Source organism: Ambystoma mexicanum, chromosome 12, assembly GCF_040938575.1.
Source record: "Ambystoma mexicanum isolate Mex_15411 chromosome 12, UKY_AmexF1_1, whole genome shotgun sequence".
In the NCBI taxonomy this organism is placed as follows: Eukaryota; Metazoa; Chordata; class Amphibia; order Caudata; family Ambystomatidae; genus Ambystoma; species Ambystoma mexicanum.
The window spans coordinates 202,954,197-202,979,945 of NC_090936.1; the positions used below are offsets into that span (position 1 = coordinate 202,954,197).

A 25,749-nucleotide genomic window follows, 5' to 3' on the forward strand; every position below is an offset into this window, starting at 1 on the left:
GGACGTGAGTACGGTATTCTCATCGTCGATGGTAGCTTTTCTTAATGTAGTCAGAGAATCAATAGGTATTTTGATGAGGCATTTGATAATGAGTACCTTAGAACATGAACCTAAGGCAATTCTACATAATTCATTCTGGAAGGAAAGAATGAAACAAAAGACGAAAAGAGCGCATGTAATGTGAAGAGGGAAGGAAGGAGAGAATGAGAGAAAGCAAGAAAGAGGGTGTACATTTGTGCAGGAGAGAAAGAGGGAGGTACCAATTCTTGTGTGTGTGTGTGTGTGTGTGTGTGACGGAGAGCGAGAGAGTGAGACAAAGAGAGAGACAGAGAAATAATGCCATGCATATTTTGTCCAGCAAAAGAGAAGAAAGGCACCAAGACAACCATGAGAAATAGAAGACATTTATTTGCACAAAAATTCGAAAGAAACAGTTTGGAATCCATAATTATAAATATCTATAAATAGTGGCTACATTTGTAATGATTCAAATAAATAAATAAATATTGAAAATCAAAACATGATACTTTCCTTTGGGCTGGTGGTCTTCACCACCAGTTTTCAAGCATGATCTCAAAAATGCATAAAAGCAGTTTGTCCGAGAAGCATCACATAATTTGCTGCGGATTCTGAACTCTGTGTTATTAGATGCCATATTTGAGACAGATCTGGAACTGCTAATGCTTTGATAATGGTCATCAAACCAATTTCACAAAAAGGTTAGAATTATGCATGGGGCCTAGACTGCATAGAATACAACCATAAGTTTGTTATGAAAAGTACAATTACTCCCATCCTTAAAATTCACTAGTATAAACAATTTCCAAGTGAAGAATTGAAGATTGATTGCGATCATAATTCCATAAGGCGTCTTACTCTTCACGCATGTCCCTACCATCAAAGGAGAACTCACATGTTGGTTTCATGCACAACATAATTTGTCCTACAATGAATGCTCTGACTAGGCGACCTGAAGAAAGCCCTTTATAAGGAATACTGGGGCTGAAGAGTGAAACCCATCATTGCATTCAAAGCTTCCAAGTCAGAACAACAGGTTGCATTCTACACAGCTCACTTCATCAAGTGTAGACAGCCAAGATGGTAGAACACAACATTCCAGCTGTATTCATCCAGCCATTAGCTGGGGAACATTACTGAACGCTAACACTGAACCCTGACTTCTGCTTGGAATCAGAACGACCATCTGTTTAGGACCAGGTTTTTTCATCAGTACCTGAATCCTCAGTAGGCACTATCTACCAATAACAGGAGAGGTAAGGCGCCATTTGTGTAACCCAGATCAGTTCTCCTGAAGTATTGGATACACATTGACCATAGATTACTTTGTGGCTCCAGGATTCTGTGTTTTCAAGTTTTAATATATATATATAATGGCCGTGTCCTAGTATCTTTGGCTTGGCAGACTAATTGCATGGGAGATATGGCTAAATGTCATGTTGAAGTAAACAATGCTGTTTGCATTTTTGAGAACATGCTCTCGTCATAATGCCCAACCAAGTTCAGCATATCTTGCTGATGTACTAAACATTTACAATAGTGCAAATACTTATCACTTGCAGGGCTGAAAGGAGCACAACAGGAGCAGGACCTTGAATGACCTTGAGGCTACTTTCCCAACAGATCCTGCAAATTCTCGACCCAGCCTTCTATTTCCTGTGGCTACGGAGTGAGTTTTGGTGGCTAACTCGGTGCTGCCTGCAGGGCATCCGGACTGCACTATGAAGCCATGATCACTGTTTCTGCGAACCTTGGATTCGGGAATGTGTCTAGATGCTTCTGCTTTGAGACAACTAGCTATATCATTCGAATTATGGACCGGAGTTCAGATGTGTAGGCTCTGCTTATGGAATCCAAGGGAAGTCATGCACCATCAGACTACATACTGATTGACTCCGAGCTCCCAAAAGTCTATGCGGCAGAAAGCCTCAGCCCATGTACTATTTATCATACCACAAAATGGATTAATGGTGTTTGGGTGAAAATATCACATTTAGTGATCAACAGAGAAGGAAGGTATGTTGAAACAGAGAAGGAGGGTATGTGCCATTTATTAATTTTGAAAATAAAGGGTGAAGAAAAATCATTTTTAGAGTGTTAGAGTTGAAGCAACTTGAGGTAATAGCCTTTGGTCTTTTTTAAGGGTTATTTTTGTATTGCTTGAATAAGTGTGAATGTCTTAAGGAAGAGCAGACCGGCATATAATAAATTATGCAAATATTTTAGTGGCAGCAGATCAATAGCTGGGTGCTTTACCTGATCATTGCCTGCAGGAGGATATTAGAGTGATTACAAGGGTGTGCTGTGTGATCAAGAAGCTGATGTGCACCTTTGGTAATTTCTGGTGGTTGGAGGGGATCGGCATTTGTGACTGTTTTGGTGAAAGACTAAAAACACTAGATTTTTTGGAATCTATAGGGCTTTCCAAATGTTTGCTAATGGAACATTCCAATTTGACTGTATGAACATATTACCTCCACATTTGGAAATCAAGATGAAAAGGAAATATGTCATAAACACGAAAAATTGAGAAAGGTAGCATAAATAGCTATATTTATACACATATATATATAAATATATATATATAAAAAAATATATATATATATAAATATAGATACATATATATATATAAGTATATATACATATATATATATATAGAGAGAGAGAGAGAGAGAGAGAGAGAGAGAGAGAGATTGAGAGAGGGATATAGAGATAGATGGATATAGACATTACTATCTATGTTTTGAATTGATCTACTGTTTTGAAAATCATGTTCATAAAACTTCAATGGTAATGACATTTCCAAATGAATGAGAAGTCACTCTTGCCATTCCTTTGATTACAATATTCATATGGTGTACCAGCTTCATTGTTTTAGCTGTCAAGACATGTGTTATAGTAATGGCTTCTTAGCTGGGCCAAGTTGTGGGATCATGCGAAAATCTCTTTTCTCCCAGTACCCCAGTTCCCTTATTTGCCTAAAATAGGGGGTCTTCAAGTCCGGTCCCAACGAGCCAAATCACATCAAGTTGTCAGCATATCCAGTAGATTACATTTGAATCCAGTGGATCTAAGGGGAGTTATTTACATACTGAGCGGTTATCCTGAAAACTTCATGTGGATTTGGCAATCAAGTACCGGACTTAGGAGCACTTTGGAACAGGTTGGGCTTCATACTAAAAACAATATAAAAATCACAACCTTTTCACAGCTACCACTGCACACCAGGCTAAAATGATCAGTTTCTCTACAATCTAAAATGCTGTAAATAATCTCTCATAGGAGAACTTTCATTCTTATTTGACAGCTATTTCTCACTATTGGCATATAGCTAGCTATGGGCATCTTCCCATTGGCGCTGCCCACAAGCTTTCTTTTAAAGCGTGATCCTAAAGGAGTGTTTCATGTAAGTCTACACGTTAGCACACCAGACATGGCTAAAGTCTGCATTGCCGTCAAGATTCAGAAGAAATGTTAACATGGAATACATTTCCGAAAAATATCAAATGGCATTACAGACAATCAAACAGTATCTCAAAATAGGAAACTATTTAGGCAAAAATCTAAACACTGTCACCCACAAATTAGCAGTCCACTACTGGTTGATTGATCTAAGGGATATGGACATGATACAGATCCTACCTTCTGATGTTTCTAGAAAAATAGGAACAGATAATGGTTTTGCCCTGAAAGGCAATAATACCATAGTGTTAGAATCCAAACCATGTGTTCCACAAATGTTTCTGTATTCTCTTAAAATGTTCGTTTGGTGCTGCATTATTTCATGTACAATACCTCAGACCACACAAGGGACTTTCCATTGACACAGGAATTGGAACTCTAGTGTAACTGGTGCATTTGTGGCAAACCTGCACATGTCCAGATAGTCTTATTTCTGCTCAATTGGAAGTCAGAAATGACTTGATTACACTGTATTTCACCTGTTACCAATAGGTTTTTTTTTTATTGCATAACAAATGTTATTATGGAGGCCATAGTGAAGAATTTTGGAAAACTCTGTTTGTATACATAGAGCATTTAAGTAAGACCTTGTACGAATGGAGAGAACTAAAGGGCTGACAATGTTAAAGTGTCATTGAATTGCAGCAAAGTTGCATTTGTCTTCTGTCTATAAAAGCCCACTGTGGGTGTGTAAGAGGCTGCTATCACTTATTAGAGCCTTACAATCAAACAAGTTAAAACCATTTGTATTTGTTTAAAACATACTGTGTGAATGTAAGCACTAAATAGTGTTACGATCATTCAAACAATAATGGTGGACACAAACATGTATGTTGTTAATATTTTCATGCAAATTACATGCGTATCCGTTATATGTCTGCTAAATGTTTTCCTCTTTTATAAAAGGCGCTCACACAAATGTGCTGCAACTATTTTCTTTGTACATATTAGTGATATATAACCAGACACATGTATGCATCTGTTTATGTATTTTTTCTACGTGAAGCAAGCTGGTATGTTTGACTGTGGGCACAGTCTGTCTCTCAATGCATTTTGAAGTGTAGTGCATGCTATTGTTTGACTATTGAACCAGGATAAAAACCTTGCAGATTCTTTCTGTGTACTCATTTGATAAGCATACTTATTGCAAGGCCACCAAAATGTGGCTGATGGTGCATACAAATAAAAAGAAAATGAATTACAAAATGGGAGAATATTCCAGAATAAACTAAATGAATTTGTTTTTAGAATTGATAAATTTCGTTTGTTATCTGATGGATTATGTAAGTATTGTTGATGTGTAAAAGTTCTAATTTTGAACATAAACACAATAAAACATTTTTTTTTAAAACTAAATGTATCGGTCTGTTCGACAGGACTGGGTGCTCGGAACAATGCTGCATCCATGAGGCCGTAGACCATGGGGGAGGAGTCATTGCTTTCGACAGGTGTGTTTGCAATTGTGAAATAAGCGACTTGGGGAGTGTTTTGTGGCGGATTTTAATTAGGAAACGGAAACTCACGTGCAATTCATACAGTTGTTCAGTAAAAAATGTTTTTGGAGAAATCAATTGTTTAATCAATTATTTAAAAAATCTACATGAATGTATTAAATACATGTTTTTTTCCGGGGCCGAAAATTTGTGTGAAAATTGAAGTGATTCAAAGTTTGTCAGAGAGGCAATTGATAAATACGTGGGCATCACACACAACGTTTCTAAGGCATCTCCGGAACTCTACCTCTTGTTCCCAAATGTTACTTCACTGCCCTCGAGGACCTTTGCTGCAACATCACTATTTCCTGTACAATTAAGCAAACCACCTCACATATTCTAACACTAGTCTTTGGCCCTGAAGAAGGTCATAAAATGAGAGCTGCATAGGCCACATACTCATAGCAGGGTTCCATATATAATTCGATAAATGGTATATATGCATCGCTGGCATGCATGGCTATCCTACAGCTAGCTACATGTAAGCACCCCTAGATGCCACGCCCACTCAGATTTTCCATTATTTGAGTAGCAAATTAGATTGAATTGTGTTCAATTAACACACATGTGAGATTTGTTTGCAAATATTTTGATATAAATATGTATTTTAGAGATTTTTGATATAGAAGAGTATTGTTCCTATGACTGTCAACTTCTTCATAGTTGATAAAGTGGCTAATAGAAAAATGGATAAATAATGAATAAACCATCCACTACCCCATATTTCATCACCAGGGCAACGTGAGGCATTTGGTAAATTGGCAGCCTTCTGTGTTTTGAAGGACCAATATTAGAGGAACCCAAGAGTTACGCATGTCATGGAACTGCAGTTTTCAACATCCTGCTTTGACAATTTCCATATCACATTGCCTGTATCTTTAGATCCTACGAAAGGACTCATGTCTGGGCCATAGTGGTCCCCCATGGACTGGATGAGCTTTTGGGGTATCTAGTCATAAAACACAATAGATTGACTGCTGAAAGGCTCCTCTGACGACTTTCTGACCTATTGGAAAGACACAAGAAAATTCTGACCATATCATATAAATAAATCACGGCTAAGAGAGAGATCCCCTCGCTACGCAAAGCAGATCATTTCAAGTAAGACTAAGCCCTACACCATACAGTACGGCCTCAGCCACTCCAATGTTGTGCTGAGTTTATGGGTTTTTACATCTAGATTTCTACTAGTTCATCTGACCATAGCACTGATTTCGAAGCTTCTAGATTTCAGGCAACATCTCCATTGCGTCATTCTCCGTTTGCGTTGGTGGTCACTAGCCTGTAAGATAAAACCGCGGGCTGGCTTGTTTCCTAGTGTCCATCATAGCGTGTGGGTCGTCTGGATCAACCACATCATTGTGGTTGATTCTCATGGGATCCTGTGGCAAGTGGGCCCAGAGAGACTGGAATCGCATGAGCGGGGCACCTCCCATGGGCAGCTTCCTCTGAGGTCCCATCATCTCATGGGGATCGAAGGGGTCAACGTCTGCATTCCTGGTGTGCCTGTGTGGCTCGGGCGTGTTGAATCGGGTGAGCGGGATTTCGTTCCTCCTGCTCAAGAACTGGGAGTAGGGAGGGGGATTCATGCCGGCTTGAAAAGTGCGCTTGGTCTTGCCGAGGCTGATCAGATAGTTATGCTTGGGGGAGTGGTAGACATCAAATCCGTTTTCAAGGTTCTCTTGTTTGAAGATGCAATCCTCCCGACTGAAGTAGTGCTGTGAACACCAAGAGAACACATGTTAAATCACACATATAGCATTGAAAAAGTAAAGTAAGATAATGACCATTTTAACTGATAATCATTTTTCAAGCAACAGAGAGATGCCATCAAACTGATTTCCTTCTGTGTTGGCTCTCCGTGGCACTGCCCACACAAAACACACTTTTCAAAGGGAAACAGGCATATTGAAGTCCATACTATGGTGTTTCTTAAAGCAGAGGATTAACAAGAAAACAAAATACCAAAATGTTTAAAACACACACACTGTAGGCTACAAAGGTGTAATGGACTTGTTGACTAGTGGGCAGAAACTAAAAGCTCCCATATCAAATTGCGACCCTTCAGTGAACGAATACCCCCGGGGAACATTACTCCACCAGCGCAATTACTTCTCACCAATGGCTCTAGTTATGATATGATTGGTTATTTATAACGCCCTTAATACCCAGAGGTTTCTAAGCGCAGACCCGGGGATGGAACCTGTGGTTCTCCGTGTCGTCTTGCTTCCAAGGCGAGCACCTTGCCCCTGAGCTATCGCCCCGGTAGTGGCACTATCTGCTGCTCCATGTGCTTTTGCATTACTGCTGGTCCTCTTTGTGTTACTGCTGACTCTCCACATTACACAGAGAAATGCAACAGACATTATCTGTCGGTTAAAATGACAGCCTGCAGGATCACTACTTTCTGCATTTTTCTGTACATTGAAACTTGCTACCACCAGTGCGGAACAGACACGCTGGTCATTTTAAGGGCACGGTACCTATGGTTCTATTGGCAGAAGCCGGGTGTTGCCTTAGCCGTTTTGAAGCCATTGTTACCACTAGTTTCTGTGGAAATTGCCAATGTGCTGGGTGCTATCATTTCTGTGCTGGGGATTAATGGACACAATTCTGTGAATAAGGACAGTAGTATTTTTCACACGTGTCCTAATGATACCACTGGCTTGCCACTGACTTTGCACGCTATTTATTCCATCGACAATGGGAAATAGGGCAATGGCAGCAGTCATTTGTTAATTTTAGCCATTTCATAACGGGCCTTTCATCTTTTCACAAAGTTGTGCCACCCGCTTAGACTTTGTGGTGTACATTTTTGCATTCTGATGAAAGATTTCCAAAGTAATGATGTCAAGCGGCGTTTGGGAGCCCCTCTGCTCGAACATGGGTCAAATACCCTGTTTGTTGGAATTTCTTCCTCTTGGGAGGGTCCATAACCAGGTTTTAGCTCACTGCACCCTCCAAAGAGGAGAAATATCAATTTACATATCCGTCTTTGTCCCACTTACAAGGGCAGTCCAGCACAGAAATACAGGCAAGCCTTCTCTGAACAAGAGTACCATCAGCAACCCCAGACACCATCAGCAACCCCAGACACCATCAGCAACCCCAGACACCATCAGCAACCCCAGACACCATCAGCAACCCCAGACACGTGTTTCGGCCGAGTTGGGAAACTGAGCCTCTCCAAGACAGAGTGAGCAAGGGGTCCACGTCAGAATTACCCTTGGTTACTTAGGGTGAATCCCCAAGTTTTATATATCTGAAAAGGAGTCTGGGAGCCCCTCTACTGCGAACGAACATGGGTCAAATATGATCAGTAGAGCGGATCGCACACTCTTGTTCAAAGTAATGATTTCCCAAACCACAAACCATTGTCACTAATAACTGCTTACACTGCCTTTTCGATGTGACACATGCTTTATCTTGTTCCAACTGCCTACACTGTTGCTCCTTTTATCCATGTACACATTTTCAAATGTTCTAAGTGGCAAACATATCAGAAATATAACACTGTGGATGTTTGCTACTTTTTTAGCTGAGGGCATGTTCTGGCATATGGTGTTCAGTTCTGTACCATATAATGTCCGGTCCTTTGTTTTCCATGTCTTCGTGGCATTGTTCATTTAGAAGTTGTGTTCATGTCACATATCCTCTTCTGCCCAGACTTTGCAAGGTTGGAAGTTCAGCATTAAATTGTGATTTTGCTATAGGCAAGGGAAACACCCATTGGCCAGAGGTCTTTTTAATAGATTGGGACACTGTGGTTCTGGTTTAGGTGCAAGGAATGAACACTTGGAAAATACAGTGACCCGCGAGAATTAGGACAGCTAAAGGGTTTATCATCAGAACAGACTTGTAGACCAGAGGAGTGGTCATCATAGCGGGTAACAACCCAAACCTAGGTTTCGCCTGAGGTGAAGCTAACGGACATACGTTGAGGAAGGCATATTTTTGGAGGTGACAATTCTAAACTTAGTTGAACTGGAATCGTTTTATAATGTGCTTGCATTAGGTGTAGTGTCAAAGTGAACGTTTCTCTATACGAGAAAAAGCATTGTTTTAGCTTCGACTTTATTGCACTAGATTGGAAGTTGACTGGCACATTCACAGAGCAGTGAAAAAGGGAGTGAAAAAAAGTTACTTGTTGATCTTGCTGGTAAGATGTGTTACTGTTTCTTGGTTGAAGAGAAATGCTTTGGCGTTTTCCTGACTGCTTCCAAAGCCAGAATGTTTTGAATACAGTCAATAAAAGAGGCCTTACTCATTTCAATGTGCTGATAAATGGTAATGAAAGTAGCGTGACAATATCCTACATTATGATGTTCTTTAATATGTATTTTTGTATTATCATTTCAATTAATTGATTACCAAGATCACACATCTTCCAATCTATTTATATCCTATATAATTGGGCCTAGCTGTGGAGTTACCAAGTTGTTCTTGGTAAGCGGTCATAGAGTGTTTGTGTTTATTTTTAGGCACACATTTTGTAATATCATTAACAAAGTTGAAAATACTCACCGATCCAAAGATATTCCCAACCATGTCCATGCAGAGGTAGCGTCCACTTTTTACACCACTTATCACCACAAAACCAGCTTCTTCAGATTTGATAACTAGCGCACCTGAAAAGAAAAATAGTGTGTTCAGAATATGTTCTTGCACATTACAATTGTATTAACTTGAGTGGACACATTATCACTGGGAGCCTACACATCATGTCGAAATGTCCCTCCACATTTTGCTGCATGCCCTGAACAAAACCACATGCAAACCCGTAACACTGAAATTCAGTAAACAAGTTGACCACTTGCGCCACACACCACTTCTACTCTCAATGCAAATATCACAAGTCATATTGACTAAATTAGATGCACCAGTCAGTATAATATCAACTATATTAGCTTTACTGGACATCCAACATGTGTTTCGACCTTTTGCAAATGGTCTTCTTCAGGGAAAATATTTGATATACCCAATCTCAGCAAAAACAGCGAAATCCACATCCTCGTGTGATACCTGATCCAATCCTCAAATGAGCTCTAATTTATAGTGCAAACGTTTGCACTTGTTGAACGATTCTCCTCAGTATTAGGTACAGGGTTATGACATAACTCAAAGATGCAAAGATGTCCGTATTGCATGACAGGTTGGGTCCATGCGCCTTCTATGCCGAAATTGCAGTGTTTTGTGTAGCATTACCCTAAACACTGTACTTCTACAGTCAGCTGATTCGTTTAGACGTATACATGGAAGAAGAAAAACCCTTTACTTAAATCTAAGGCATGAAATGATGCTCACCTGGTCATGGTTGTTTCACTGCATTTGTCGTTTTTTTTTGCAGTGTGTTGTGTTAGAGGGGCAGGCTAAGTGAATATTAAATAACATTTTTTGCGGTGGTGGGTGGGCTGGATGGGGATGACGGGGAGTGGTGTGGGGTTGCCACCCATAAAATAATCTGCATTAAATGCTTCAAATTGGCTAGACGATGAGTTGGGCCAGGCCCTCCTGAATACCACCATGAAGGTTTGTATCCATAGTGAACAAAGAAACAATACTTCTTGTAGGAGTCTGCTTGGTTTATCTTACCCACAATTGAAAGATACTTTTTTTAGAATTCCATCTTAGTGTGACCTTACGTGCAGGGTTAGCTTGAGCGTGTTTAAACAGGGCTAGCTATGATTGACAGTACTCCAGTAATTATTGTGCACGTTGTGGAGAAGGCACCCCAAGGCATGGGTCCTTACCAGTCAACAACTCTTCCTTCAGGCCCTGAAGAACCTTGCCTTCATGTGAGTACCCTAAAACCAGGATCAGGCAACTTATAGTATACACTCAATAACAGACTAAGAGTAAGAGTCTACGAAAATGTACTCAGTATTTGTCACTGAGGACAGGTACGCTAACATGACAGCAACGAATCCTCCCACCCTTAGGTAAGCTTATCTCGACGGGGTCACAACCAAGGCAATCCTTGCAGGTGGATAGATCGAGATCGTTACCACTGCAGAAACAGATATGCACAAGGTCGTCCCACCATCCAACCTTCAGGGCACGACACACAGTGTCTTGATCGGGACACGCTACTGGGACACCCGGGTGGCAAGCGGCACAGCTATGCGTCAGGTCATTGGCCCGTTACCGCCCCTCTGCTGGACTTGTCTGGATATGCATGGCCACCAACTATAGTCTATGGATTGACGCTCTTCAATGGACCGAAATTGACAGTACCTCCGCCCTTGAGCCTCTTCTGCTCAGGCATCCACTTTTGGATAACCCTCTGCACCTGGAGGGTTCTGCCACCAGATTGTATGGTCAAGGGCCAAGAAAAAAGGGTGCTGCCCCAAAGGGTCCATTACTGGAAAAGCTGGCCAGGGATAGAAACATCCACCAAAGTAAGTCCAGACTGGGGTCAGTGCCTTCACATTCCATGCACGGTACTCTCCCATAATACACAACAGAAGGCCCTTTCATTCTGTCCACTTGTATCACCGTATGTTCTCCTCACCCTGGCTGGGTGCACCTTCTCCCAGGCATCTCGCAGTCATTTGAAGTTCATGCTTACCAAAGGGACACTATGAAGAGAGAAAGGCCGGAGCCCAAGATGTGGAGACACCTGGGAGTGTATTTAAAAGGAGTATGATCCATCAGAGGACTGCCTCTCAATTCCTTCTGTCAACATTGTAAAAGGCTGCAGTCCCCAAAATGAGACTACACTTGAAGGGCCAAAGTCATTCAGCGGGGAAAAGCCTGAAACCTGCTGATATTTCTCAAGGTACCTCTCCCAGCTTGAAGATTGGAATGATGCATTGATGGTCAATACAATCTTCCAATTAGGTATGCATCATGTTGGCAGTAGCCTTAGTTCAAGTCAAAGCACAGTATGCAGCAGACATCACAGACCGTGGTTTGACTAAAGCTTAAGATGGTTGGAATCAATGAATACAATCAGTGCTTATGCATTTAGAGTGTTGGGTGACCTCATGCATTATGGGGCTCCATTGGTGCGTTGCTCGATGGAACACAACAAAGCTGGTGTTCGGAGCCGCTGCCAGCGACTTTCAGCAGGGCACTCCTGCAGAGTGGGGCACCTGTGCACTGGTCTATAGTGGCAGCCCCGCCACCCCTCCCCCTTCAGGAGTGACACCCATTTTTGGAGCTTCATTAACTGGTCGCACCTCCAATCCTCCACCTTCAGGAAGCAACGGAGAACCCCAACACTCTCACCTGCCACTGCCTAGCCTCTCCTGCTTTCGCAGTTCATCACAAAGAATGCACTCCAGGTAGCTAGTAGCCTGTATGATATGTTTTCAAATGCATTTACTCTCTTTTTAAAGGACTGTCCGATCTACAATCTCAAAATGGTTTCGCGTTGACGTTCTGAAGGTATCTGGTAATATTATCCCCACGTATCTGATTGCCATACATAATGTCGCTGGGAAAAGGTTGTAGCGACATGGTGACCATATATATCGGGACAAGTGGAGTGGGGTTTGCGGGGGTGTCCCGCGCTCCCCTTGAAAACAAAAAAGTGCTTTGGTGTTTTGGGGGTATCCCCGCATGTTCACTGTGATCATGTCCCTGCAAAAAAACAGCCATTTCTTGGCGCCTTTTTACCAGGCGACATTTTTGTGGGGACATTATCACATGGAACCGTTCTGCCACGCAGAGGCCTGTTTTGCTATGATGGCAGAGCCGCTTCACTTCACCTAGAAAAGCAAAGTCCTGTGCACAGCAGAAAAAAGAGCCCCCTCTGCAGACACGACCAAACTGGCATGAGGGAGTATTGATGCCAACGCCTATATGATAGAAATCTGCATACCGCCTTTTTGAGAGGCACCAGGGGTTTCCACGCTCACACATATTTGCCTCATTCCCGCCTGCTGAATGTCAAAAGTCAGCGCCTCCTAGTGGCCGATGTCTATAATGACCCCCCTGAAGATGCTTCCATTCCTCTCTCCCAAAAACACTCGCCAGGTGCTGTGGAAACGTCTGTCCAGCTCTTCCTGCAGTAAAAGTTTTCCACACGAGCAGCTGTGCAGGTAGAATAGACAGATGTTTCTATCACACTTACTACTGCCCTTGTCCAACTTCTAAGGCCCGGCGGGGATCGAACCCCTGTTGCATACAACGGCCTTCAAATCCGAAGGCCTTGCCCCTGTGCTATCCTCCAGGTCAAACAAAGCTACAGAAATAGATGTGGTCTCATTTCTCCCTCTTAGCTTCCGGCCCTTTCAAAAGGTGAGAAACGATGTCTGCCCTGCATGTCTGGGAGTATAAAGTAAAATGGGCAAAGACTACAACTCCCACATTGCACCCTTGAATGGTGTGTCAGTCTAATAACTGTTTCCCGTGGTCCCTCACAGCTGTACAATCATGGTAAAACCACAATTCAGTAATGTGCACTATGTTAAAGTATCTATGTGATTACTGCGAATAGAAAATACCAGACGAAAATCGCGTTGAAATTCGCAGTCCAAAATTCGACGTTTTCATCCTCTGTATTTTCGGCTGTGCAATAATGGGATGATTCCATGTGAACAGTTTATTCACATAGTGGCGTCGCTACGGGGGATGGAGGACCTGGGCCCCGCCTCTGAAATCCTGGGCCCCCCTTTGGGCCCCCCCTTTGTCTTCTGGGCTACTCACTCTGCGCTGTCTGCAGTGCTGTGTTCGCCCTCATTGCCCAATCAACAATGAAGAGCTGTCAAGTTCCCTCTGCCCAAGACCAGCCCGTCCAATCAGAATGTAGAACGCAAAACTGCGAATGATGCATCATTAGTGACTTAATGGTTTAGTGCCTACATTCTAATGGATGGGGAGGTGCCATGGGGTTTAGTAGATGGTGTGCACAAAAGCTTCTCTGCAGGAGTGCTTGTGACGTTACACATAACCTTTCAGAGGCAGCCTCCTTACTTTTGTCTATTGCCCCCCTACTTTTGTCTTTGGCCCGCTCTGTGCCCCCCTACATTTGATTCCTGACCACACCAATGCATTTACGGTCACAGTTCATCAATATGGGACCTTCTTTCTGGCCTCTTTAATACGAACGTGTATTTGAACTGTTAAAGTTGTTCCAGATCACGTGTGAGATGTCCAGCAACCCTTGACCTTTCACGTCACATCCGTTGCCTTCTTTTAGTCGTCCCGTTCCAGTAGCCCCTCACGCAGACTACATACAACGATTCTGGGAGTTGAAAGCCGGAAGTGCCGCAGAATCTCGCACACCTGACACGGGGCAAGCTGGGATCTCTGTTTATCAGCTCAGGAATCCTGGACATGGCTGGCAAGTGGCCCCATGGCTTGTGTGACCACTTCCGCCATGCCTCGCTTTTCAGTTAACAAAACTGTGCAGTTCCGACTTCTGGGTTATATTTTTACCACAAGTCCCAACATTGGCCTTCGTTAAAGGTTTGGCGGTACAGGAAAACCTGGTGGCAAAATGGTAGTAAGGGAATTACTCCCAGTTTCCATCACCGCCGTAAAGTGGAGGATTCACCACAAGCAGGAGATGAATTATACACTTTACCTCTATGAATCATTGCATGTACTGTGGCAGAATTACCGCTGGAGGTAAAACTGATGACAATCCCAGGGAGTCCTATGGTTTCCAAAAATGGGGATTAAGCCTGCCGTTTCCCCACTCATAATTCTGTGGTAAATATGCAGGACTGGGTGGCAGAAACAGTATGGCAATACGCACAATGCAATAACCACCAAACGTTTAAGGGGGCCTATTGGAAGGTGTTGTTGTCTAGAAAGCCAGGACTGCCTCGAGGTGTCCTCATTTTAAAGTGCTACTACTCCTGCCTTAACTGCCCATATCAACATAGGAGGTAGGGCGCTTAATTGCCAACAATGTCCAAATCAGGGAAAAAGACACCTATAACCATTTCTGTTTTTTAGATGTCAGCAATCTGCATGCCGGGCATGGTAGACCAATGACAGAAACACGAAACTGCAAGTGCCAGAAACTTATGACTCTTTGATAAAAAGGAAGGGCTAATGGAGAGCTTGAAGTGTGCGGGAACTAAAGGGGACACCATTCCACTACTGTTCTTGGATATCCACTAACGTTCTCTTATGCTTTGTCACTCAGAGCAATGTTTCAGGACAGCAGTTAAGGGCATCGTTGATCTGTTTTATTCCTCCCTTACTTGGGACTAGAACCGGGGACCTGCTCAGAGCGCTCTAGTGTCACATCTTACTGAGCTATGTCAGACACTGGATGGATCTGGTTTATTTCAATAAACTGCTTGGGGCTGGCCCATTCCCAAGCCGTCACAAAGCTCTGATTGGCAGTGATCTATGCTTGTCTTCTGCAATTAAGCCTGGATTGCTGCAGACGCAGCTGTCTGTATAGATAATGGGAGAGGGTATGGCCATAGTCCTGGGCATGCCCCTTAAAAGGTGAGAATGGTGGGGGTTTGTAAAGAGGATGGGAGGTGCATAAAGCTGCATGCTGTGGGGGTCATTGACGGGAACTAATGGCGTTCGTTTCAATGCTGTGGAGCGGAGTAGAGAAAAGGCAGGGCCCAGGCATAGGGTCTGACTACTATTCAGGCATGGTGTGCTAGTAACCATCTCTGTCTTAACGCTAGTAAGACCGAGATCTTTCTCATTGGAACCCCCTCACTCCCCTTCCTTCCACCGTACTCTGCCCACCCACCATGGGCCCCCTGCCCTCACCCTCTTGTGAGGCAAAAAACTTGGGTGTCATCTTCGACTCCTGTCTCTCCTTTTTATCTAAGCCAAGAAGGCCCACTTTCAGCTGCACCTCCCCAGAGGCATTCCCCATTTCCCCACCTTCTCCCAGAAACTCAATGTCTCCCGAACTGTGGTTCTCTTAAGTCTGGACTCCTGCAACAGCTTCTTCCTCAATCTGCCTCTTTCCTCCCTGCACCCCCCTTTGACTAATCCAGAATAGGACTGCAAGATTTATACTTGGCCTCAAGCCCAGGGGACGCATCTCTCCAACCATAAAATCGCTTCACTGGCCCCCTGTTGCTGCCAGGATCAAATTCAAGACCCTCTGCATCATCCACAAGGCTTTCTGTTCTGAGACATAGGACATTGCTACATCCATCTCTCTCTCTCTCTCTCTCTCTCTCTCTCTCTCTCTCTCTCTCTCTCTCTCTCTCTCTCTCTCTAAATACCTCCCTGGTAGAGCCCTTCGGTCCTTGTTAGGCAGAAACCTGTGCAGTTCCCTTAGGGACCACTGCAAAAAGCTTAAGAATACAGGTGTTGGCAGTAAACCCAATTGGTAGCAGTCTGTACCACCCAGATTTACCTGGTAGCTGTGGTTGAGCAGTCAGACTTCTCTCAAGAAGAGTTAGGCAGTATATAGAGTATACACATTAGGCACCAAAAGTATATAATTATTTATTTAAAAACACACTTGTAAAAATACACTACACTAATATGGCAAGCAAGTTCAAAACACAGTCACTATCAATATATATATACATCCCTAGTTACTTATTGAACAAGTCTTAGTTAAAACACCACTTATTTGCAGACAGAGGTGAGCGCTTGACCTAAGATGGCACTCCAATAAGTTAGTTAAAAAGGGAGGGAAAAGGCAGAATTAGGAAAGCACACAATACCAACATTTTTAAATGAACCTCAGCAGGGCAAGGAAGGCAGAGTCTACTGTGAGCAAGAAAGTTCAAAGGCCATGCCCACTCTTGGAGAGAGCAAGGCAGAATGTGTCCAAGATCACTCAGTTGAATTATACTTTCAGGAGTCTTTGCAGATAGTTCAAAAGGAGTTGGATCAGTTCAGAAAAAGTTAGTTAACAGGTCCCAGGTCACCCCAGGATAGAGAGTCAAGGATTTACGGGACACCTTGAACAGTCTGTTGCAAGGGAGACCAGGCGGAACACAGTACCTGAAATGGTGAGAAAGCTCCAGCGGGGGCAGTTGTTCCTGGCAGCGGGTGCAAGTCGGTGCTTCGGCCAGGGGAAGAGGAGATCTCGACGTAGAGGAAGGCTGGAGGTCATTGCACTGCCATTGAAGAAAACCAGCCGCAGAGTTTCTCGGTTAAAAGGTACTTCCCTTTTATTTGCGGTATTGGTGAAGCGTGGCTATCCGGCCGCCGGGGTGCTTGGCACGGGTGATTCGACCATGAGATGATCCAGGAAGGCGAAAAAGAGGGCGAACTGGATATCCCCACCAGTTCAAAGGAAGAAGACTCTCCGGGATGAAGATCTTCTCTGTCATTGGGAAGTGGTGAGACGGTTCAGCAGGCTCCACCAGTGGTGTCGTCGTTGTAGGTCGGCTCAGCTTCTCCCTCTTCGGATTCTTTAGGTCCTGTGGTGACTTCTGAAGTTCCAGTCCCCAAAGCCCTGCTTTTATGCAGCAAACCCCCATTCATCAGTCCTAACTGTCACTCAAACATGCTAAGTGGTGAGCCGGGCGGCTCACCACTGGGCCAATCACACAAGAGTGCGACTTGAGTTGCCGAGGCAACTCAGTCCAGGGTGTCTAAACCCCCCTCCCGCACATCCTGTAGACCCAGACAGAGTGGCACCACTTTGGAGGGCTTCTGTGCAGAAGCTAACCAAAAAGTGGAACAAAGGGCTCGACTTGGGTTAGAGTTACAAAAGCGAACACAGACGCCATTTTGGCACCGAGTTTTGGCAAAAAATCCCAACTGGTGTATTAATATTAATTTAATAAACCGGCGGTATGTTTGAGGCTATGCTAAAAAGTGGTAGCCTCGAACAATGGGAAATCCCATAGGAATATATTTGCGGTCGAATATAAAAAGTAGTATCCACTGCCACCAGTCAAAACTCGATCATGGGGGACTGAACAGTGCCCCCTCGAACAACAGACCCAGAGGCAATCGAATTGCCCCTACCATTATGTCCACAATATGATGGTCTGTACTGGTTCTGTTCACAATTTAGGACTAGAAAAGCCAATGGTGACTTTACATGCCCTGGGAGACAGTAGTCAGTCCCAGGGTATGGAGTTTATGTTTGGGGGTCACTATGACACCCCTGTGTTACTGCACGGAGGGTGCTGTGTAACACACATACCAAAAACACATGAAGCCCTATGGAGTAAAAGACCCCATTGCCCATAAAACACATTCAAAGTCAAAGGAACACCTCAAATCATGTCTAAGAATGGGAGTAAAAGAGTCTCACTCTTAGCAGGAGAAAAAAAATAAACCCCAAAAATCCAGCAAAGCTGCTGGGGGACTCACTAGGTTTGGGAAAGTAGCCTTAACAGAGAATTCTCCCCAGCAGTCCTCTGGCTCAAACTCTCTGCAGATCAGACGTTTCTCCCTATAGAGAGTGGGGGCAGATCTCTTTCTTCGGCAGGAGCCTCCCTCTGGAAATGCCTCCCTGCCCCTCTCAGACTTGAGCCGGATCTCCTTAAATTCCAGAAGCTTCTCAAGATGCTTCTTCATTCCGCCTCCTTCCCTCTCCCCCCTTCCTTGCTAATGCCCCCCCTGCTGCTGCGAATGGCTTCCTGGTCCCCCCTGAGTCATGCAGGAGCCACACCCTCCCTTGTCCAGTCTGCCTCAGTATCTCCCTACTAGCAATTGCCTTCCGGCACCTTCTCTGACTGGACTATTGAGTCTGGTTCACCCCCTCCTCGCACTAGCTGACCCCTATCCCTTCCCCAGTGCACTTTGCCCCTGGCTCCCCTCAGCACTTACCCAGCCCCTTGGGCCCCCTCTCTACTTCTCCCCTGACCCCTTTTCCTGCCTCTCCCCCTGACCTGCCCCTCCCCCCTGGACTTCATGTTTGCTGCACTTGCACGATCCGAATGTCACAAGACCTCGTAGGACCATTCACTGTTTTAATCCCCCCCCCCTTGTGGCACCTGGAAACTCTTTCTGCTGTATAGGCACCATACAAATGTTGAATAAATAAAAATGTGGGGGGCTGAGTAGGCAGATGGCAGGGATTGGGGCGGCAGGAGCTTGAAAGGGTGCGGAACGAAGGTCCGCCATTTGTTTTTGTTTTACCCTTTGACCGCCACCCCCATAATGATGAATTTGATTTGTATGCAATGGAGCCAGCTGGCAGCTCTGAACTAGACTGCTAAAATATCATTTCTATTATCATTACTTTTAGTTGCAGTGCTACTAGTAGTAACCGTATAACGTTGTTTCATTATCAGTCATTTTTCGACTGACTTTTAAACGAGTACAAAATTATGAAAAAGGTTATCAAAAATGTTTGGGGGGTGGGAAAGGGTAGATATAGGGTTGGACGGTCGAGAATAGTTAAAAATAAGTCGGCGGGGGGGACCGTTTTTGTAATGTTGTACTCGTTTTAAAAAAGGCGGTCGTAAAAACGGCACTTACCACAATGCACTGCAAATTGAATAGGGTGTAGAAGGCCTGACTGCCTCATTTCAAGGTAGCTAATAAGGTATATAGCCGCCATGTTTCCCACTGGCATGTGTAGCACCTTTGCTCACTCCTAGATTTCCAACCAGTAACCCTTTGCATTCAGGGACTTGTCGTTTTGTTTCTTTCTATACTAGTTCTGCACTTAAAAGTCTCGGCAAGCACAGTTTTGTTGGCTAAAAGGACACACCTTTCTAATCGCCCCATTTCAGCTACTACCCCAAGTAATCCCTTCCCTCAGCCGTAGCCCTCAAGTTCACCCGGGGCAAGTGTAAACTGCTCCGACAGCACTTGCTTTCAGCTCATACTGTGGTAATCCCTGGCTCGCCCTGATTATTTCTTATAAAAAGTCTGTATTACCCGGGGAGATCAGGGAATATTTTTTCGCTATTTTCGACCATGAATTCCATGTGGTTCATTCTTAATAATGGGACAAGTGAAAAACTACAAGTACCAGAATGCAAAGAATTGTGAGCTGGAAAGTCAGGATGTATTGGGGATACCATACATGACATGCCAGCATGTAATGCCTTTTGTCATTTAGCAGCAAATGAAATGCGGGTTGCAGTCTAGTACTGCATGGATTTCTAATTACAGATGTGTCCACCATATATACAAAATGTGCTGCCCCTGCCCCGAATACTGTGTGTCTAACACTTGTCTTGTCTGCTTACCGAAAAGGGCCGACTCCCGCAGCACGTCCGATGCACAGCTGCTTTTAGGTATATAATTATAATTGTAAATGTAAATGAAATGATATATAAAACATTTGTTTTGTTATATGTATATCAATAAAAACTGAAATAGCTGCTTTGCGCTTATAAATCAGGCATAGTCAGTGCTTGCTTTGATGGGACTTTACAGCTGTGCGTAACATTCATGCACATGTTCTTACTGTGTGGCAAAAGGATACTGGCAATGCTGCATCGCACTGTGCAGCGTGGGATGCTGTTGCGGCAATGCAATCCTCTAGTGGCTGCAAAAGGATACTGGCAATGCTGCATCGCACTGTGCAGCGTGGGATGCTGTTGCGGCAATGCAATCCTCTAGTGGCTGCAAAAGGATACTGGCAGTGCCGCATCGCACTGTGCAGCGTGGGATGCTGTTGCGGCAATGCAATCCTCTAGTGGCTGCAAAAGGATACTGGCAGTGCCGCATCGCACTGTGCAGCGTGGGATGCTGTTGCGGCAATGCAATCCTCTAGTGGCTGCAAAAGGATACTGGCAGTGCCGCATCGCACTGTGCAGCGTGGGATGCTGTTGCGGCAATGCAATCCTCTAGTGGCTGCAAAAGGATACTGGCAGTGCCGCATCGCACTGTGCAGCGTGGGATGCTGTTGCGGCAATGCAATCCTCTAGTGGCTGCAAAAGGATACTGGCAGTGCCGCATCGCACTGTGCAGCGTGGGATGCTGTTGCGGCAATGCAATCCTCTAGTGGCTGCAAAAGGATACTGGCAGTGCTGCATCGCACTGTGCAGCGTGGGATGCTGTTGAGGCAATGCAATATGCTGTTGCGGCAATGCAATGCTCTAGTGGCTGCAAAAGGATACTGGCAGTGCCGCATCGCACTGTGCAACGTGGGATGCTGTTGAGGCAATGCAATCCTCTAGTGGCTGCAAAAGGATACTGGCAGTGCCGCATCGCACTGTGCAGCGTGGGATGCTGTTGAGGCAATGCAATCCTCTAGTGGCTGCAAAAGGATACTGGCAATGCCGCATCGCGCTATGCAGCGTGGGATGCTGTTGCGGCAATGCAATGCTCTAGTGGCTGCAAAAGGATATTGCCAGTGCTGCATCGCACTGTGCAGCATGGGATGCTTTTGCGGCAATGCAATCCTCTAGTGGCTACAAAAGGATACTGGCAATGCCGCATCGCGCTATGCAGCGTGGGATGCTGTTGCGGCAATGCAATGCTCTAGTGGCTGCAAAAGGATATTGCCAGTGCTGCATCGCACTGTGCAGCATGGGATGCTTTTGCGGCAATGCAATCCTCTAGTGGCTACAAAAGGATACTGGCAGTGCTGCATCGCACTGTGCAGCGTGGGATGCTGTTGAGGCAATGCAATCCTCTAGTGGCTGCGTTCAGCCTCGTAAATGTGTAGTGTGTGCAACACCCTTGCAAATGAGTGTGGCAGTCTTTGTTTTGCTTAAAGTGAACTGTCCAGTGCAGGCTGTGACATGGGATGAAGTCAGTCGAGGAGTGCAGTCCAACACAGCAAGGGATCTGTGACAAAGCCTGTCACAAGAAAAAAGTGTGGGCTGGTAGATGCATTATCTGCGTTGAAATCACAAGGCTTGAGTTCTAATCTTGGCTTCCCCCATCTTGCCCAAACTGTGTGATCTTGGGAAACCACATCCTCTCACTTTGCCTAGCTCTCCTTTATGTCCCACAATGTGGATGACTTAGGAGCCGGCCAACCCCCGTAATTATATAGAACATATACATCCAGCAGAAGCACACACAGGCATGGCAGGCAGGGCAGCAACACTTCCTGCCACTGCTTCTCCGAGGAAAAAGAACGGCGCCAAAGGGTTCAAATGCGGCACTCTTAAACGGGGCATCCTCTTGAGCCTGTTGCAGACAGGCTGAGGGGTGGGCGGGGGCGGCGTACGGAAGTGACCCCCCTGCCCCTTTGGTTTGTGCTGACAGGCGTGACCTGCACGTTTCGTGTGGACAGTGCGCAAGGCCAAGTGGTGCTCTGAACGTTTCCCGCGCGCGGCAGCTACTCATGCCCTACAGGCTCCCTCCACCCACCAACCCGAACGCATGGCAACGCCGCCCATCGGATTGCGCGTCCCATTTGTGATAATTGGGAGCGGGGTGGTCATAAAAAAAAAAGAAACGCGGCCGTGGCCCTGATCGCCGCTGCCTCGCCACGCACACGGGCGGGAGGAGAGCGTCCGCGTCCGCACACCAGTAACGCACACGTTCTGACACCCTCTGCCCATACCGGCTAACATACGCTGCGTGGACCGGCCCTTTACTTATCACCTTTCGGATTGGCCCCCGGTTGGCAGTTGGGCCGGATTTTGACGGATCTGCGATCCTGGAGCAAATGGTCTCTGGCGTTACTTACTACTTTCGCTCTCAGTGCTAACTCGCAGCGCTTCCATGTGGCCCACGAGAGAGGTGGGCGCTATGCAAATAAGCAAGCGCATGGCGCAGCCTCTTTCTTCGCCCTGTCTGGGATGTGGCTGCGTGTTCACAATGAAGGCCCGCTACATCTCAACCCAATAGTTCATAGGTACTGCAGTGTCTGTACGGTCACAGGCAAACTAGCTCATTGTGTCCTTTACAGAGTTAGGGCAAAGCTCCGAGCCTAGTCCCCCCACGCTCCGTCCCCTTACCCACACAATACTAAAAAGTGAAAGATCGCCCAGGGGAACGGAGTTCCTCTCCGGTTGCCGGAAGCAGCCCTGGCCCCCGGGTACCGCGCGGACCTGTTGCATCCTCTGTCATTACACCCGGGCGTTCCGCACAGCCGCATCCTTTCCTGCAGTTGCGCAGACGCGGTGGCGTGGCGGACGTGTCTTTAGCGGAGCCGGGGGACCCGCTGTGTGGATCCCCCCTCGATGAAAGAGCGTCAGCCCTGGACTTACACGTGGCCGTCCAATGGCAGCTCCCCAGTGATAGGCTAAATAATTTGGTTATTGACAATAACATGTGCGCCGCCAGTGCTTAGAAACGTCTACATCGAGTCTGGGCGCTCTCCCCACAGCAAAACAGATCACATTCATAGAGAGCAACGACTGCCAGGCGCCTTAGTTATTGTATACAGCTTTCCTTTCTTCAGAAATGGGGCCTGCCATGTGCAGGTATGCATAAGTCGAATTAAATTTTGAATGTCGCTTTGACATGGTGTGAAGCGTTTAGATTTTTAAGTCCTCTGCTAAATGGACATGCCTCGCTAACATTGAATGGCAGTGACACAGACCGCGGACACACTGCCTGCCCAGGTACAATTCGGAAAACGTGTGTTTACTTCTTGGCTACTTCTAAACTCGAGAGTCTGCAAACAGATTGCATTTAAAACTATCTAAAACGGGGTTCTTGATGTATATCAAAAGAAAGGGGCATTTGAAACAAATGGCACAGCTCGGTGAGTTAGTGCACCATACCAAAAGAAAAGGACATTCGAAACAGATGGCATAGCTCAGTGAGTTAGTGCACCATACCAAAAGAAACGGGCATTTGAAACAGATGGCACAGTTCAGTGAGTTAGTGCACCATACCAAAAGAAAAGGGCATTTGAAACAGATGGTACAGCTCAGTGAGTTAGTGCACCATGCCAAAAGAAAAGGGGATTTGAAACAGATGGCACAGCTCAGTGAGTTAGTGCACCATACCAAAAGAAAAGGGCATTTGAAACAGATGGTAGAGCTCAGTGAGTTAGTGCACCATGCCAAAAGAAAATGGGATTTGAAACAGATGGCACAGCTCAGTGAGTTAGTGCACCATACCAAAAGAAAAGGGCATTTGAAACAGATGGCACAGCTCAGTGAGTTAGTGCACCATACCAAAAGAAAAGGGCATTTGAAACAGATGGCACAGCTCATTGAGTTAGTGCACCATGCTAAAAGAAAACGGCATGTCGAACAAATGGCACAGCTCAGTGGGTTAGTGCACCATGCCAAAAGAAAAGGGCATTTGAAACAGATGGCACAGCTCAGTGAGTTGGTGCACCATACCAAAAGAAAATGGCATTTCAAACAGATGGCACAGCTCAGTGAGTTAGTGCACCATAGCAAAAAGGGCTTTTCAAACAGATGGCACAACTCAAGTGCACCATTCTTGCAACACAACATTCACAAAGGCTGCACCCTAAAGGGGAGTCTCGCCTTTCCATCCTTTGATAAATGACGTGGAAAATAACACTTGCCATGCGCAACGCCACGAAACCCCAAGGCGGGCAGCAAGCGCTCTACGCATTCTCTTGCTGGCCCACTTACTGTAAATGGTTTGGAGCGGGCTCCCATCGACGTGCCCGTCGCGGTTGATCTGCAGGTGGTAGCTGTTCTTGGCCGTGGCGGTGTACAGGTGCATCAGCCTGTCTGGATTGGCCCACCCGGGGTTCATCAGCAGGGGGGACGAGTTGGGAAAGGCGGCTGTTTCGCCCAGCAGGAGAAGCAGCAGCACTGCGAGTGGCAAGTCCAAGCTGCGGTGGCGACTGCCCCCTGACATCCTGTGGTCCTTTCCTGTCGGGTGTCTCTCCTGGGCTGCTGAAACTCGAGCGCTGTCTCTCAGGCTGCCCCTTCGGTGTCAGGTCCTGGACTCCGGTGCTTTGCCAAAGTTTTGCCGCCCTTTATAAAGGCTAGAAGCTGCGTGACATCACACAGGAAAAAAGTTGCTGTTCGCATCCCTCATGCTGTAACTGGAGCGTTCAAGAGTGGCCGCGAGACCCGCGTGGCCCAGGGAAGAAAGGTTCACACGCGTGCGTTCCCCAGGGAACCGAAGTGGCCAGGACAGGTCCCCCATCTGGAACAGCAGTCTGACGTCTGCACGTGCGTGGCCGAATTGTGTGGACTCAGGACTATCGCCCTCATACCTTACAGCACGCGCTCTTAGCGCTTTCCTATAGTGTATCCTTTCCCCGTCCTAGTGCAGCGCTTTAACGGAGCCCAGAACGCTGTTTTCTACTAACACACCGACAGCAAACAAAATAATTACAGGTGTGAGAGTGTGTGTTCATCAGCGGCAAAGGTGATAGGCTAGTGACTGGATACCGGAGGGGGTCGCGTGTGTTCGCATCTCGCTTAAAAGGCCGCCACATACAGTGGCACTACAATACTTTCACACATTCCATAAACACGCCCAAAAGGTCACATTTGTACTTGCAAGACTTGAGGCGCCAAAAGACCATACGCATGGTAAATTCAGAGCTGCAACAAGACACAGCATCATTGAATACAATAACATAGGCACACATCCAGCTGTTTGGCGGTGGTGCGGTAGCCCTTTCCCTCTGATCACTCAACGTTGGGGTTTCGCAGCAACCAATAAGTGGCAGGCAGCTTCGCTACCCGGCTGCAGATTTCTCTGGGAGGCCCCCAAAGCTAGCATACATCTAAATCAGCTGTGATTACAGTTGACACGTCTACTCCAGATTCACAGAACCTGCCTTAACAGGTCGGTGTCAGGGCCTTTCAACCTTTTTCAGTCTTTAGAGGGCCCCGTTACCCAGGGGACACAAAAGCAGCAGCCACATGTTGGCAGCCTTAAGGCACAGGAACCATGAGGTAATTTAAGGGACCCTTTGTAGCACTCGCGTTAAAGGTGTCCTTTGCTGGTGCCCTCAGGGTGTCAGCCCTTTACACCTCTTGCAGTATCCAGCAGCATTCTTATCTCTTTGTTGCCTTTTTCATCTTGTTTCGTCTACCTTAGCTCCTTGCTGGCAAACAGC

The 25,749-nt window shown here is 45.7% G+C and overlaps 1 protein-coding gene across 1 annotated transcript; it reads right to left on the reverse strand.

Moving 5' to 3' along the window:
* Positions 1-2,689: 2,689 nt before the first annotated feature.
* Positions 2,690-24,612, reverse strand: FGF23 (fibroblast growth factor 23). The gene is made up of 3 exons (XM_069628302.1): positions 24,299-24,612; positions 9,498-9,601; positions 2,690-6,691 (listed from the first exon to the last, which is right to left on the reverse strand). Exons 1-3 carry the CDS (start codon positions 24,528-24,530, stop codon positions 6,251-6,253), a joined length of 777 nt encoding a protein of 258 aa, XP_069484403.1. The 5' UTR covers positions 24,531-24,612; the 3' UTR covers positions 2,690-6,250.
* Positions 24,613-25,749: the final 1,137 nt, after the last annotated feature.